The 13,756-nt window shown below is 43.8% G+C and overlaps 2 protein-coding genes across 4 annotated transcripts in view; both read right to left on the bottom strand.

Moving 5' to 3' along the window:
* The window catches only part of LOC129712475 (transmembrane protein 107-like), a 47,796-nt gene extending 45,294 nt beyond the window's left edge, over nucleotides 1-2,502 (bottom strand). For 2 of the 3 annotated variants that reach the window (XM_055660945.1, XM_055660947.1), the window contains exon 1: nucleotides 2,409-2,502. The gene's annotated coding sequence lies outside the window, so the exon portion shown is untranslated. Of the gene's footprint in view, nucleotides 1-18; nucleotides 548-2,408 lie in introns of those variants that run through there. The other variant, XM_055660948.1, reaches the window with a different exon arrangement.
* Nucleotides 2,503-10,554: 8,052 nt separating this feature from the next.
* siae (sialic acid acetylesterase) overlaps nucleotides 10,555-13,756 on the bottom strand; it is a 78,034-nt gene continuing 74,832 nt past the window's right edge. The window contains exon 10 of the mRNA XM_055660943.1: nucleotides 10,555-11,134. Within this exon, the coding sequence (XP_055516918.1) occupies nucleotides 10,916-11,134 (219 nt within the window). The 3' untranslated portion in view covers nucleotides 10,555-10,915. The remainder of the gene's footprint in view (nucleotides 11,135-13,756) is intronic.

Below are 13,756 nucleotides of genomic sequence, written 5' to 3'. Positions count from 1 at the left end.
ATAAATTAGCTATCTCACCTGTGACTGATGATGTTTCATAGGCTCTGGTAATTTCCCCTCTAGGTTCCCACATTGTCATCGGACATATCTGATCAGTCGGAGATTTATCTACCTTCATATACTTTAGGACATCCAGCACTACCGCCACCATAATATGGCCTGTTCTCAAAACTATTCTCAATTCTTTGCTTTTCCCCACTTCCCTTCCCTTGATCCCAGGAGCAGTTCTATTTGTTACCTAAAATTGACCGAAAAACTTATCTGCCTCAATCCTGGTAAAAGTTTGCGTTACCTTCTGCCCCTTGGTCTGTAGAATAGTTGCCTAATTTATCTCAATTCCCTTGAATCCAGGTGCACATAACTACTTTAACCTCACAATCCAGAGGAGATTACTGAGCATTTACCCCGCATCCCCTGACTTCAGCTTCCTGGCCTTCACTCCACTGCCCTGGATATTGGTGATGCCCTTCATCCGCCATGATGAAGGGCATCACCAAGATCCAGGGCAGTGGAGTAAACTCTTGCCTGGGCCTTGATTATGTTCATGTTCATAAGTGATAGGTGCAGAACTAAGCTATTCGGCCCATCAAGTCTACTCCACCATTCAATCAGGGCCATTCTATCTTTCCCTCTCAACCACAATCTCCTGCCTTCTCCCCATGACCTCCCTGAAACCCATACTAATCAGTAATCTATTAACCCCTGCCTTAAAAATAGCCACTGACTTGGCCTCCACAGCCTTCTGTGGCAATGAATTCCACAGATTCACCACCCTCTGACTAAAGAAATTCCTCCTCATCTCCTTCCAAAAGGAACATCCCTTAATTTTGAGGCTATGGCCTCTGGTCCTAGACTTTCCCACTAGATGAAACATCCTCTCCACATCCACTCTAAAAAAATGACTTTCATTATTCACCAAGATTCTATGAGCGCCCTCTCCCACATCCTTCTAAACTCCAGGGAATACAGGCCTAGTTCCATCAAATGCTCATCACATGTTAACCCACCCATTAATAATAATAATAATACATTTTATTTATGTGCGCCTTTCAAGAGTCTCAAGGACACCTTACAAAAAATTAGCAGGTAGAGGAAAAACATGTAAGGGGAATGAAATAAATAGTAGAGACATGTGGACAAGCTTTTCCCTTTGAGAATAGGGAAGATTCAAACAAGAGGACATGACTTCAGAATTAAGGGACAGAAGTTTAGGGGTAATATGAGGGGGAACTTCTTTACTCAGAGAGTGATACCGGTGTGGAATGAGCTTCCAGTGGAAGTGGTGGAGGCAGGTTCATTGGTATCATTTAAAAATAAATTGGATAGGCATATGGATGAGAAGGGAATGGAGGGTTATGGTACGAGTGCAGGCAGGTGGGACTAAGGGGAAAAAAAAAGTGTTCGGCACTGACTTGTAGGGCCGAGATGGCCTGTTTCCGTGCTGTAATTGTTATATGGTTATATGACGTACACAAAGTAAAGACAGAATACAATTCAAAACATAATATGAGGCAATTAATGCACAGATGAAAAGGGAGGGGGACGTAGGGCTAAGGATAGGCAGAGGTGAAGAGATGGGTCTTGAGGCGGGACTGGAAGATGGTGAGGGACACGGAATTGCGGATCAGTTGGGGGAGGGAGTTCCAGAGCCTGGGAGCTGCCCTGGAGAAGGCTCATTCTCCAAAAAATTCCACTGGACCCTCTCATGCGCTCTCGAAATAAATCCTAGCATTGCATTTGCCTTCCTTACTACCAATTCAACTTGAACTTATTTTTTTGTGAATCCTGTACCAGCACTCCCAAGTCTCTCTGCACCTCCGATTTTGGAATTATTTCCCCATTTAGAAAATAGTCTACGCCTTTATTCCTGCTACCAAAATACACGACTCCACATTTTGCTCCGCTGTATTCCATCTGCCACTTCTCTGCCCACTCTCCAAATCTGTCCAAGTCCTGTAGAGTCCATGGTCTTTCTGCACTATCTGCCCCTTCACCTATCTTCGTATCACCTGCAAACATGGCCACAAAGCCTTCAATGTTGCAAAGCTGCAATGTTGGCAGGTTGCCCGAGCCAGTGTGAGGGGGAGAGTGGGGCCACACATAAACTGGAGGGACAGCTCATATACCTCACTACCCAATGGTATCAACATTAAAGTCTCAACTTCAAGTAATCCCCCTCCCCCTCCCCCTCCGGAGAGGACGCGCCGTTGCCCGGGCGACCACGGGCCACAAATAGCCGATCAACGCGGCTGAGCCCCTATCACACCGCCAGCCGGCGGCCCGGACCTTGGTCATTTATGCACGGCCGTGGCAGACGCCCCTGCCCCTGCCCTCGGCCCGGCCCTACCCTCCTCTCCCTTCCCCCGTGGCCGCGCTACCCTCCTCTCCCAGCGCCGCGTAAATCCCACCTTCCTCCCGCTCTGTTCACGGCCCGCGTCCACGCGCCTGCGCAGGGGGACTCTTAGCAATGTACGGGGTACGTTCCACGGCGCGGTGCATGGCGGGTGATCCGACGGCCATTGCAGCGCCCAGCACCTGTCCCAAATGCTGACCGGTGCGTCAATTGAGGGGATCTGGCGCATTCAGATAAGTGGCAGTGCACATTTTCATCTGCAATCGTGCAATTCATTTTCATCTGCAATCACAATTTTATGATCTCAGGTAAAACCCGAGGGTCCTACTTCGGAGAGAATTTTGGCAGATCAAATAATGAAGAATACAAAGAATTCTTCAGCATCTTAAAGCCTGAAGAATAACTTGGGAGAAAATAAGGACATCAACAATAAGCAAGTTCAGTATTCCAAATGCGCATGCCCAGGTCATAGGTCACTCGTGATAAACACTCTCGGCAACCGTGCCGCCACATGAACACAGACCTGCGCCTCATCCGCAGCCAGGATCGAACCCGGGTCTCCATCCCCTCCCGAGTGCCCCACCCCCATCCGGAAGCGGCCGGAGACCCCGGACCGACAGGGGTCAGACGGGAGCGGTGGCCCAAGCTTACAGCCAGCACGGAGAAGAAGCATTAACTCCAGCTGAACTCTGCCTGTCCCGCCGGGTTAACCAACAGCCCTGGACAGACGGGAGTCTGTGGCTGTCAGTTAACACGGTGGAACAGGCAGAGTTGAGATGGAGTTAGCGCTTATTCTCCGTGCTGACTTTAGGCCTGGACTGCCGCTCCCGTCTGACAACGGTCGGTCCGGGGTCGCCCCGGACATCTCCGGCCCCCCTGGACAGGGGTGGGGCACTCGAGAGGGAACGAGGATGGTCCAGTGGCGGTTTGGCAGCGCTTGCGGCGCCGGAGACACGGGTTCGGTCCTGGCTGCGGATGAGGTGCAGGTCTGTGTGCATGCGGCGGCCCTGTTGCCGGGAGTGTTTATCGCAAATGACCTTTGACAAATCCCATGATACTTTGCGTATTTCGGAATGCCGAACTCGCTTATATTGTCCACGTGTGGAGCCACGGGAAACGGGCAAAGTTAAATTGTTTTCCTTGCTACTTACCTGGAGAAAGACCTGGAAACTCGACAACTCAGGGAACTTACCATTAATGTCTTGAAGAATGTTCACATTACAGAAGAGGAGGTGCAGGAAACCTTAAAATATTAACGTAGATACATGCTTGGGACCTGATCAAGTGCATTTGACCTGATCAAGGACTGTGAGAAGCAAGGCTCTGGCGGATTCATTTGCATCAACTGGTAAGATGCTGGAAAATTGGAGGTTAGGTAACGTTGGCCTATATTTCAGAAAGGCTGTAAAGTAACGCCTGGAACTACAGGCTGGTGACCTTAACATTAATGGTGGGTAAGTTATTGGAAGGAATTCTGATAGTATTTATTTGGATAAGCAAGGACAAATTGAGTAAGAGTTCGGATGTCATGTTTCAGTTTTGGATCAGACATTAAAGTGATTGCAGCTGGAATATCTTGAGCAGTCTGGTTGCCATACTATAGGAAGAATGTGATTCAGCCAAAATGGGTACAGAAAAGATTCACGAGATAATACCAGAACTGGAGGATTAGAGTTATAAAGAACGACTGGATAGGCAGGGTCTTTATTTGCTGGAGCGTTTGAAGCTGAGGTGTGATTAGTTGATCAGAGATAGGAGCTGTTCTGTTAGAGTCATAGAGTGATAATGTCGAAACAGGCCCTTCAGCCCAACGTCCACACCAGCCAACATGTCCAAGTTACACTAGTCCGACCTGCCAGCATTTGGTCCATATCTTCCCAAACCTATCCTATCCATGTATCTGTCTGTTTCTTAAATGTTGTGATAGTCCCTGCCTCAACTAGGTCCCCTGGCAGCTTTTTCCTTACATCCACCACCCTTTGTGTGAAAAAATAGGAAGGAGGGGGGCAAGAATAGTAAGCTAAGGGGAACTCTTGTTGACCAGAGAGGTTGTAAATTTGTTTTTTAAATGGAAGTGTATGTAATATTTAGGGCATGAAAACAATGATTCCAATAAAACAATCTCAAAATGTAGGTAAAGAGCACCACATTAAAATAAAAAAAATGTCTTGGTTTAATTTTAAAATAAGAATATTAGTACATCTTAAAACATGAAGCTTCATGAAGGTTCTTTTGAATCTTGGGGTCCAAGCCCATAATTTGAAAGAGGCAACACATGTAGAAAGAGTGGTAAAAATGCATGTGGTATGCTGGCTTTCATAGGTCAAGCCATTAAGGTTTGGGTCCTATAAAGCTTTCTCATTACTTCCTGACTCTTACATTCAAAGAGTCAGGAAGTCATGATAAAGCACTATAGGACTTTGGTGAGGCCGCATTTGGTGTATTACGTGAGGTTCTGGTGGTGTGTACAGGAAGGATGTGGAGGCTTTGGAGAGGGTGCAGAGGAAGTTTACCTGGATTAGGGGATCTTAGCTACAAGGCGACAGACTTGGATTGCTTTCTTTGGAATGCCAGAGGTTGCAGGGAGACTTGTTGGTATTATATTATGAGAGGCATAGCTAGGGTAGACGGTCAGAGACTTTTTTCCAGAATGGAAAACAACAGATACTCTAGTACAGGCACAGCTTTCAGGTGAGAGGGGCAAAGTTTAAAGGAGATGTGAGGGATGTTTTGTTTTTATATGTTATTATTAAATAACCATATAACCATATAACAATTACAGCACGGAAACAGGCCATCTCGGCCCTACAAGTCCATGCCGAACAATTTTTTTTCCCCCTAGTCCCACCTGCCTGCACTCGTACCATAACCCTCCATTCCCTTCTCATCCATATGCCTATCCAATTTATTTTTAAATGATACCAATGAACCTGCCTCCACCACTTCCACTGGGAGCTCATTCCACACCGCCACCACTCTCTGCGTAAAGAAGTTCCCCCTCATATTACCCCTAAACTTCTGTCCCTTAATTCTGAAGTCATGTCCTCTTGTTTGAATCTTCCCTATTCTCAAAGGGAAAAGCTTGTCCACATCAACTCTGTCTATCCCTCTCATCATTTTAAAGACCTCTATCAGGTCCCCCCTTAACCTTCTGCGCTCCAGAGAATAAAGACCTAACTTATTCAACCTATCTCTGTAACTTAGTTGTTGAAACCCAGGCAACATTCTAGTAAATCTCCTCTGTACTCTCTCTATTTTTTTGACATCCTTCCTATAATTTGGCGACCAAAATTGTACACCATACTCCAGATTTGGCCTCACCAATGCCTTGTACAATTTTAACATTACATCCCAGCTTCTATACTCAATGCTCTGATTTATAAAGGCTAGCATACCAAAAGCTTTCTTTACCACCCTATCTATATGAGATTCCACCTTCAAGGAACTATGCACGGTTATACCCAGATCCCTCTGTTCAACTGTATTCTTCAATTCCCTACCATTTACCATGTACGTCCTATTTTGATTTGTCCTGCCAAGGTGTAGCACCTCACATTTATCAGCATTAAACTCCATCTGCCATCTTTCAGCCCATTTTTCCAAATGGCCTAAATCACTCTGTAGACTTTGGAAATCCTCTTCATTATCCACAACACCCCCTATCTTGGTATCATCTGCATACTTACTAATCCAATTTACCACACCTTCATCCAGATCATTGATGTACATGACAAACAACAAAGGACCCAACACAGATCCCTGAGGCACCCCACTAGTCACCTGCCTCCAACCCGATAAACAGCCATCCAACCAAAAATGCTCTGTCAGGAGTAGTAGCTGAGGCATTTAAGAGACTTTTAGATAGGCACGTGGATATGCAGTGAATGGAGGGATGCCCAATTTGTGCAGATAGATGAGTTGGTCTTGGCATCATGATCAGCCCAGATATTGTGGGCCGAAGGGCCTGTTCTTAAGCAGTACTGTTAAATGTTCTAAGTTTGATCTAAGAATGAAGTGTTTTTATGCAAGAGATTTAAAACATTTTTCTATTCTGATCTCATAAAGTAATTATTGCAGATAGAGAGACTGCTAAATACACAAACAACTAATTATTGAATTATATTAAGGTAAACATTGAATTATATTAAGATTTATAATTGTGTGATCAGCAAAGCACAGCTGGTTTATACAAGATGCATAATGCTTTTAAATCAAAGATCTAAGGAGAACATTGTGGTACAGGTAGTTCCAACAGGATGAGCAGGGCAGAGCTGAGGTCAAATATTTATTTGATACAGGACGGATACACAATCTCCAAAATATAATCCACATAGGCTTCAGTTTAACTCATTGGTTAGTTCTATGAAAAATCAGTAGGAAATTCAATAAGCTTTCGCAGTCTCGTTAATCCAACACATGGGTGTTTGCCACCCATTAAATTTATCCATGGCTACGCAACAACCCCGCTGCAGGAAAAGGCTGCAGCAGGCCTCTGAGTACATCAAAAAATTGCGAGGTAACACTTTACACATGCATTTATTGTAGTTAGTGCATTTTAACGCTGGTTATTGATGAAGCAGTATTGGAAATTCTTGCCAGTTCATTTTGGCGTCGAATCTTTAAAAAGACCCTGTGAACAAAACAAGACCAACTTAAGAGCCCTGTCAGGGGAGATGCAAGGTTGATGATTTCTCAGGCTGGCATTCAAGAATCAGAAGTCACTCTCAGAATAAGAAGTTGGCCATTCAGTACCAACTTGGAAAGAAATGTTATCTTTGAGGAAGTGAATGCCATGAACTCTGTCTGTGTATATTCCAAAGAGCTAACTGAAGTACCTCTAAAGTGGGACATTAAACCATCCTATAGGTGCAGATGCACTATGGACAATGTTTTACTTGAGGCATCAGAGTTAGTGAGAATTTAAGAATTATACAGTACTGTGTTAAGTAGTGAACACGCAGAGTGCTAATACAAAATACAATGTAAAGTATAAAAATGAATGGTCACAACAGCGTAGCAGTAGAATAGGTGATGGGCCAAGGTTGTGACTGTTTGAGGAGATCCAGGGCCATTGCCTTGCCTGGCTCTTCTTTTCGTGGGTATGTCTCTATTGCAGGAGGTAGTGTCGACCACAATCCTTTTCCTGTTCTCCCAGTCTGGGAGATTCTCTGAAACTTGTTTCACCTCCTTTAGCTTTCTGATCAACACGAACATTTATGCTTAGGTTTCCTTCAGCTTCACCAAAGGTTTAAGTTGAAGGGGAAAAGATTTAATAGGAATCTGAGGGGTAACCTTTTCACACAAAGGGTGGTGGGTGTATGGAACAAGCTGCCAGAGGAAGTAGTTGAGGCTGGGACTATCCCAACGTTTAAGAAGCAGTTAGCCCAGGTACATGGATAGCACAGGTTTGGACGGATATGAACCAAACGCAGGCAAGTGGGACTAGTGTAGCTGGAACGTTGCCTGGAAAAGTTGGGCCGAAGGGCCAGTTTCCACATTGTATCACTCTATGACTCCATGGAGTCCATGCTGTTTGTATCATCCGCCTTAATGATCACTGTTGATCCAAATAATTTGACCATTAAGGCTGATGATATAAACAGTTTGACTTTCATAAAGATGCTCTTTCTCAGCACTTGACCCCCTCAACCACATGACCTTTCCATAGAACTGTATGACACAAGAAAAAGCCCTCTGACCCACAATATCTGCACCGTAGATGATGCCAAGTTAATCTCTGATGCCTGCAAGCGATTCATATCCCTCCATATCCACGTGCCTATCTGAAAGTCTCTTACATGCCATTATTGTATCTGCTTCCATGATCACCCCATGCAGCACATTCTGGACACACTGCAATGTGTTTAAATAAATAAGTAAACAAATAAACAGATAAATAATTAAATATATATATATTATAGATAAATACATATATAGATAAAAATACATATAAGTGTAAAATAGATAAATAAATAAATCATTAAATAAATCTACCTCTCACTATCTATCTCTCTCTCTCTCCATCCCCTCTCTCCCCATCTCCCTCTCTCTCTCCATCTCCCTCTCTCCATTTCTCTCTCCATCTCGCTCTCCATCTGTCCATCCATCTCTCCATCCATCCCCCTCTCCACCCCCCTCTCTCTCTCTCTATCTCTCCATCTATCTCTATCTATCTATCTCTCTCTCTCTCTCTATATCTATCTCTCTCTCTATCTATCTATCCCTCTATCTATCTCTCTCTCCATCTCTCTAAAACTCTAATCTTGTTTGTACCTATATTTGCGCAATAACGGTACACGATGGCGAGACAATTTCAGGCCCACATTACTCCCCATTGTCCTGGGATGTACAATATCAATTTCCGTTCAGATTGATGTTATATTTTACGTTATTGACACTTAAAACTTATATAAAATTAAAACAGCACACCCACTTGCTGTCTTTGCTTGACTGGCGTCACACAGGGCATGCAAAGGGTTCTCAGCTGCACCAGCGCAGTTTGGTGGAATATTGCATTGGGGGAACGGCACCCAACGGGTCCGCGCATGTTTTATTTCAGATTCAGATTCAACTTTATTGTCATTGTGTAGTGTACAGTATAGAGACAACGAAATTCAGTTAGCATCTCCCTAGAAGAGCGACATAAATATGAGCAATAAATAAATCTATTTACGTGCATACAGTAGGTATGTTGCAAAGCCTACCTGAAGCGTCGCTGAAAATCTTGCGCTGCGGATGTGCGCGATTTTGCCGCCGTTTAGAGGGGGGGGCGGGTTTAAAACGCAATTTTCACTAGGCTGTTCCAATCGAAGATGTTCAGCCTAGTAAATCATTAACGAAAAATCGCTGAAAGACCCCGTCGCAAAAGGTATTATTAGTTTTTATGGCCTTGTATAATAGTTATAATAGTTTAAAAATCACTCTCTAAACCCGCGACCTCACGCAACCACAGGGCCGCATGGAGCTGTATACAGAAGGTATGTAGCTTATTTTTACATTAAAAAGGGCTTCTTAAGAACCCTTTATAAAAACGTTTACTATTGTGAGTAGCTAATTTTGGGCTCTTTATATCCCGCAGTATTTTTCTGGGCATTTGAGGGCACGAATCTACCGCAATGTGAACGTTCTAAACCAGCGCGTTCACAGGATCCCACTAGAAAGCTGATTTAAATGGACTTTAATTTACAGCAATTGAACACTAAATTCCTTCCATTTGGCCTATAAATTAATGTAAATGAGATTTAAAAATCATGTTTTATTGTGAATTATTTATGAATATTATTTGGACACTTGGGCTATTTAAAAATGTTAATCATTTATTAAGAAATGGATAGATGTTTAGATCTCGTAATTGAAGTTTGAAATTAGCAACACTTGGGTAACTAACTAATTATATGTTTTAATTTCAGGTCATCCAAGTAAGATTATTTTATATTTGTTTCAGAATGGTTCAATCTACGATAACTGAAAATTTCATTCAGTTCTCTTAATTTTGAAGAAGGTTATAGCCTTTTGACAGCACACGATCACAGCTTTTTTGTCTTGTCCATAGAAAATCAATAGGGAACAAGATGCTAATTTCCGAGTATGAAAATGGCCATAACTTTTTAAATACTTGAGATATGAAAGTGAATTAGGTGTCAAATTAAACTTCTTTTTATACTTTATCTGATGGGATAAATTACAGACTTGATTTTTTAAATCTCAAAATTTTGTAACATTGCTACATACAGTCATAGTATTTTTTTTTCCTGGTGGGAGGAGAGTCCGGTGGGGGGGGGGGTGATTGGCAATCAACGAGGTACAGTGTTGAGTAGTGTAACAGCCACAGGGAAGAAGCTGTTCCTGGACCTGCTGGTTCCAAAGCTTTAATCATCCTTTGTAAAAAACAAAATGCTGCAGGAAATCAACATTGTGGATGTGGATGTGGATGCATTTGTGGATGGAATGGACCATGTTTTGGGTTGGAATCCTTCAGCTTTAATAATTCTTTGAAGGTTTTCCAGTTCATGGGCATTATAAACCTTGTCTTTCGATCTAACAGGGATGCAGAAACCTAAGGCAATCATCTTCGTCACTAAAAGAAAAAATCATGTATTATTTGGAAACATTACAAAGGTGAAATAGAACACGTATGAATCTGAAGAAGCATGTGCTATCACATGCTCACACCTGGATACAAGATACTTGCTCGGAGTTCGTTTTTTTTGTATTAAGAAACATAATCAATATTTAATTCAACTAAAAAGCAAACAAATCATTGTGCATCACATTCATGAAAACAAGTAACAACGATTAATCACTTTTACAGGGCTAAAAGGCATAATTTGCATTGTCATACATATCCGGCCCAGTTGTTACTCAAACCAAGTAAAACATCTGAAGAAAGGTCCAGACCCCAAATGTCACCGATCCATGTTCTTCAGAGATGCTGCCTGAGCTGCTGTGTTCCTTATCTTTTTATATACTAGCATTTGCAGTTTCTGGCATCACCATAAAACATCTGGTTTTATGCTGATGATATGCTTGATCTTCTTCACTACAATGTTACAAAGAATCTTTTCACGGTAGCAGGAACGTTGGGGCAGGTAACCCAGAACTTTTGGCGTAGATAGGACATTTCTTCAGGGCGCAGGGCCATTCCTTCCATGCATAACGGACACCATACACTTTCCCCCGACACTGCTCCAGAGATAAGGACAATGCATTGGAGGAATTGTCAACCATGGGGGAAGGAAACCAATTACAGCTCGAAGTGTTCGACTTTGTGCAGCAATAAACCTGTGGGAGAGAAACACCTGTAATCAGCAACATTAGTCCACCTCACCACAGCTGCTCACCTGTCTCTACCAGCGTCCTTCATCTCAACTGATGGACAATATTATTCCAACTTAAACTCATTTGGACAGATTGCAAATAAAGATGATGTGATCAACTTTATCCCATCTGATAGTTGTGACTTGGATTTAAACATACACACTGTAATTCCTTGAATGTGCCTTGCAGATGTGGTAGATTCTTCCACAGATTATTAATTTTGTTTTGAGCAAATAATGCCTTTAATAACTTCCGTCTGAAGAAGGGTCTGGACCCGAAACGTTACCCATTCCTTCTCTCCAGAGATGCTGCCTGAGTTACTCCAGCATTTTGTGTCTACCTGCCGTTAATAACTGCTTGAAATGAGATTATTTGTAGATCCTGATTGCTTCCCAAGAATTGTTTTTGTGGTCATGGAATTGGATTATTCTGGTTACACTTGAGCAAAGTGGCAGGGCTGGTCTTATCTTAATTTCAGGGCAGATGAGCAAAACATGGCTTCCCACGCAGGTGAGCTGCCTGCTCGACAAGGTGAGTTGGCTAAAGGTCTACAGTGTTTGTTGCTGCTTGCTGCAGACATACATACATACATCAGCCTGGCGATCAGTATGCATTCCAATGATAGCTGCTGAAGGCTATCGTGGTTACCTTACCAAATCATGATAGCTTTGCATTGCATTTCTGAGGGACAAGTGTTGGCTACGTGGAGATCATCAGGTAGAACCTCTAATTTTGATTGTAATTATTTTGAAGAGGATAGTTCTTGATTAGGAAGGGTGTCAGGGGTTATTGGGCAAAGGTAGAAGTATGCGGTTGAGAAGGAAAGATAGATCAGTCATGATTGAATGGCGGAGGAGCCCTGATGAGCCCTGATTGTACATCAGTGAAGGGTCAAGTCATTAATGGTAACACTCCCAAAGTGCAATACCTCATTCATGCTCGGGTCAAAGGACATCTGCAATTTCACTGCCCATTTCTGCAGCTGATCTTTATACTGCCAGATAGCTTGACAGCCTTACTCACAGTCCATGACCCCACCAATCATGGTGTCATCTGCAAACTTACAAAACAACCCATCTACATTTACGTTGAAGTCATCTCACAAACATCCAAAGTCCAAAGTCCCAGCAAGATCCATGCGGGAACCTACTGGTCACAGACTGTGTGACCTGACTGTGTGACAGACTCCAGCCTGAATATTGTCCTTCTACCACAATGCCATGTCTTCTATCATTAAGACAGTTCTGAATCTGTATTACCAAGTCACTGTTTATCCTATCCATCTTAATCTTCTGGAACACCATCAAATGCTTTACAACATCACGTACGCTAACCTTATAGATCATCTTTATCAGCTCCTCAAAAAAATCAATCAAATTAGTGAGACACAACCTGCCTGGTACAACTCCTCCGACCCCAACCTCCACCCATGTTATGTCTTCACCATTCCCCCCCCGGCCTCCCCCTTTCCATCTGTCCTCAAACCCTCCCCTTCTTTCCCCTCTGCCCCCACCTCAATGAGTTCCAGGTCCGCCACAACAGAGCATTTCTTCCGTCGCCTCTGTCTCTCTGCCCGTTTCTATAGGAAAGGGGGTCCTCCCCACCCAGTGATGATCCCTTCTTCCCTTTCCGCCCGCCCCTTCGTCTTGGACCTCGCTGGACGGCCTTGTACCCTCTTTAGCCCTCTTCATCTCAAACTGCCGATATGATATTAATCAACTCAACTTTTCCACTACTCCCCCTCTGAACGTACAGCCCTCTGCTCACTCTGCAGCAACCCTGACATTATCATTAAACCCGCCATCTAGGGAGGTGCTGTGGTAGTCTGGCGAGCTGACCTCTACCGCACTGAGGCCAGGTGCCAGACATCTCCTACTTATCCTTGGACCATGACCCCACAGATGAGCACCAGGCCATAATCTCTCAGACCACTTCTGATTTTACCACTTCCGGCTTCTCACACCTTCACAGCTTCCAACCGTACCATTTCCCAGCCCCGCACGGCCCGTTTTTACTTTCTCCCCAAAATCCATAAATACAACTGCCCTGGCAGACCCATTGTTTCTGCCTGCTCCTGTCCCACTGAAATGATTTCCACGTACCTCGACCCCATCCTATCCCCCCCCCCCCCGGTCCAATCTCTCCCGACCCATGTCCAAGATACCTCATGCCCTTTATCTCTTTAATGACTTCTGCTTTCTGAGCCTCTACTCCCTCATCTTTACTATGGAGGTTCAGAAAATCAACACCTCCATACCCCACCTTGAAGGCCTTAAAGCCCTCTGTTTCTTCCTCATAGAAACAGAAAATAGGTGCAGGAGGAGGCCATTCGGCCCTTCGAGCCAGCACCGCCATTTATTGTGATCATGGCTGGTCATCCCCAATCAATAACCCGTGCCTGTCTTCTCCCCATATCCCTTGATTCCGCTAGCCCCTAGACCTCTATCTATATCTCTCTAAAATCCATCTAGTGACTTGGCCTCCACTGTGGCATGGAATTCCACAATTTCACAACTCTCTGGGGGAAATGGTACGGTTGGAAGCTGTGGAGGGTGTGATAAGCCGGAAGTGATAAAATCAGAAGTG

This window comes from Leucoraja erinacea, chromosome 32, assembly GCF_028641065.1.
Source record: "Leucoraja erinacea ecotype New England chromosome 32, Leri_hhj_1, whole genome shotgun sequence".
In the NCBI taxonomy this organism is placed as follows: domain Eukaryota; kingdom Metazoa; phylum Chordata; class Chondrichthyes; order Rajiformes; family Rajidae; genus Leucoraja; species Leucoraja erinaceus.
This window is presented reverse-complemented; position numbering and strand designations above follow the sequence as displayed.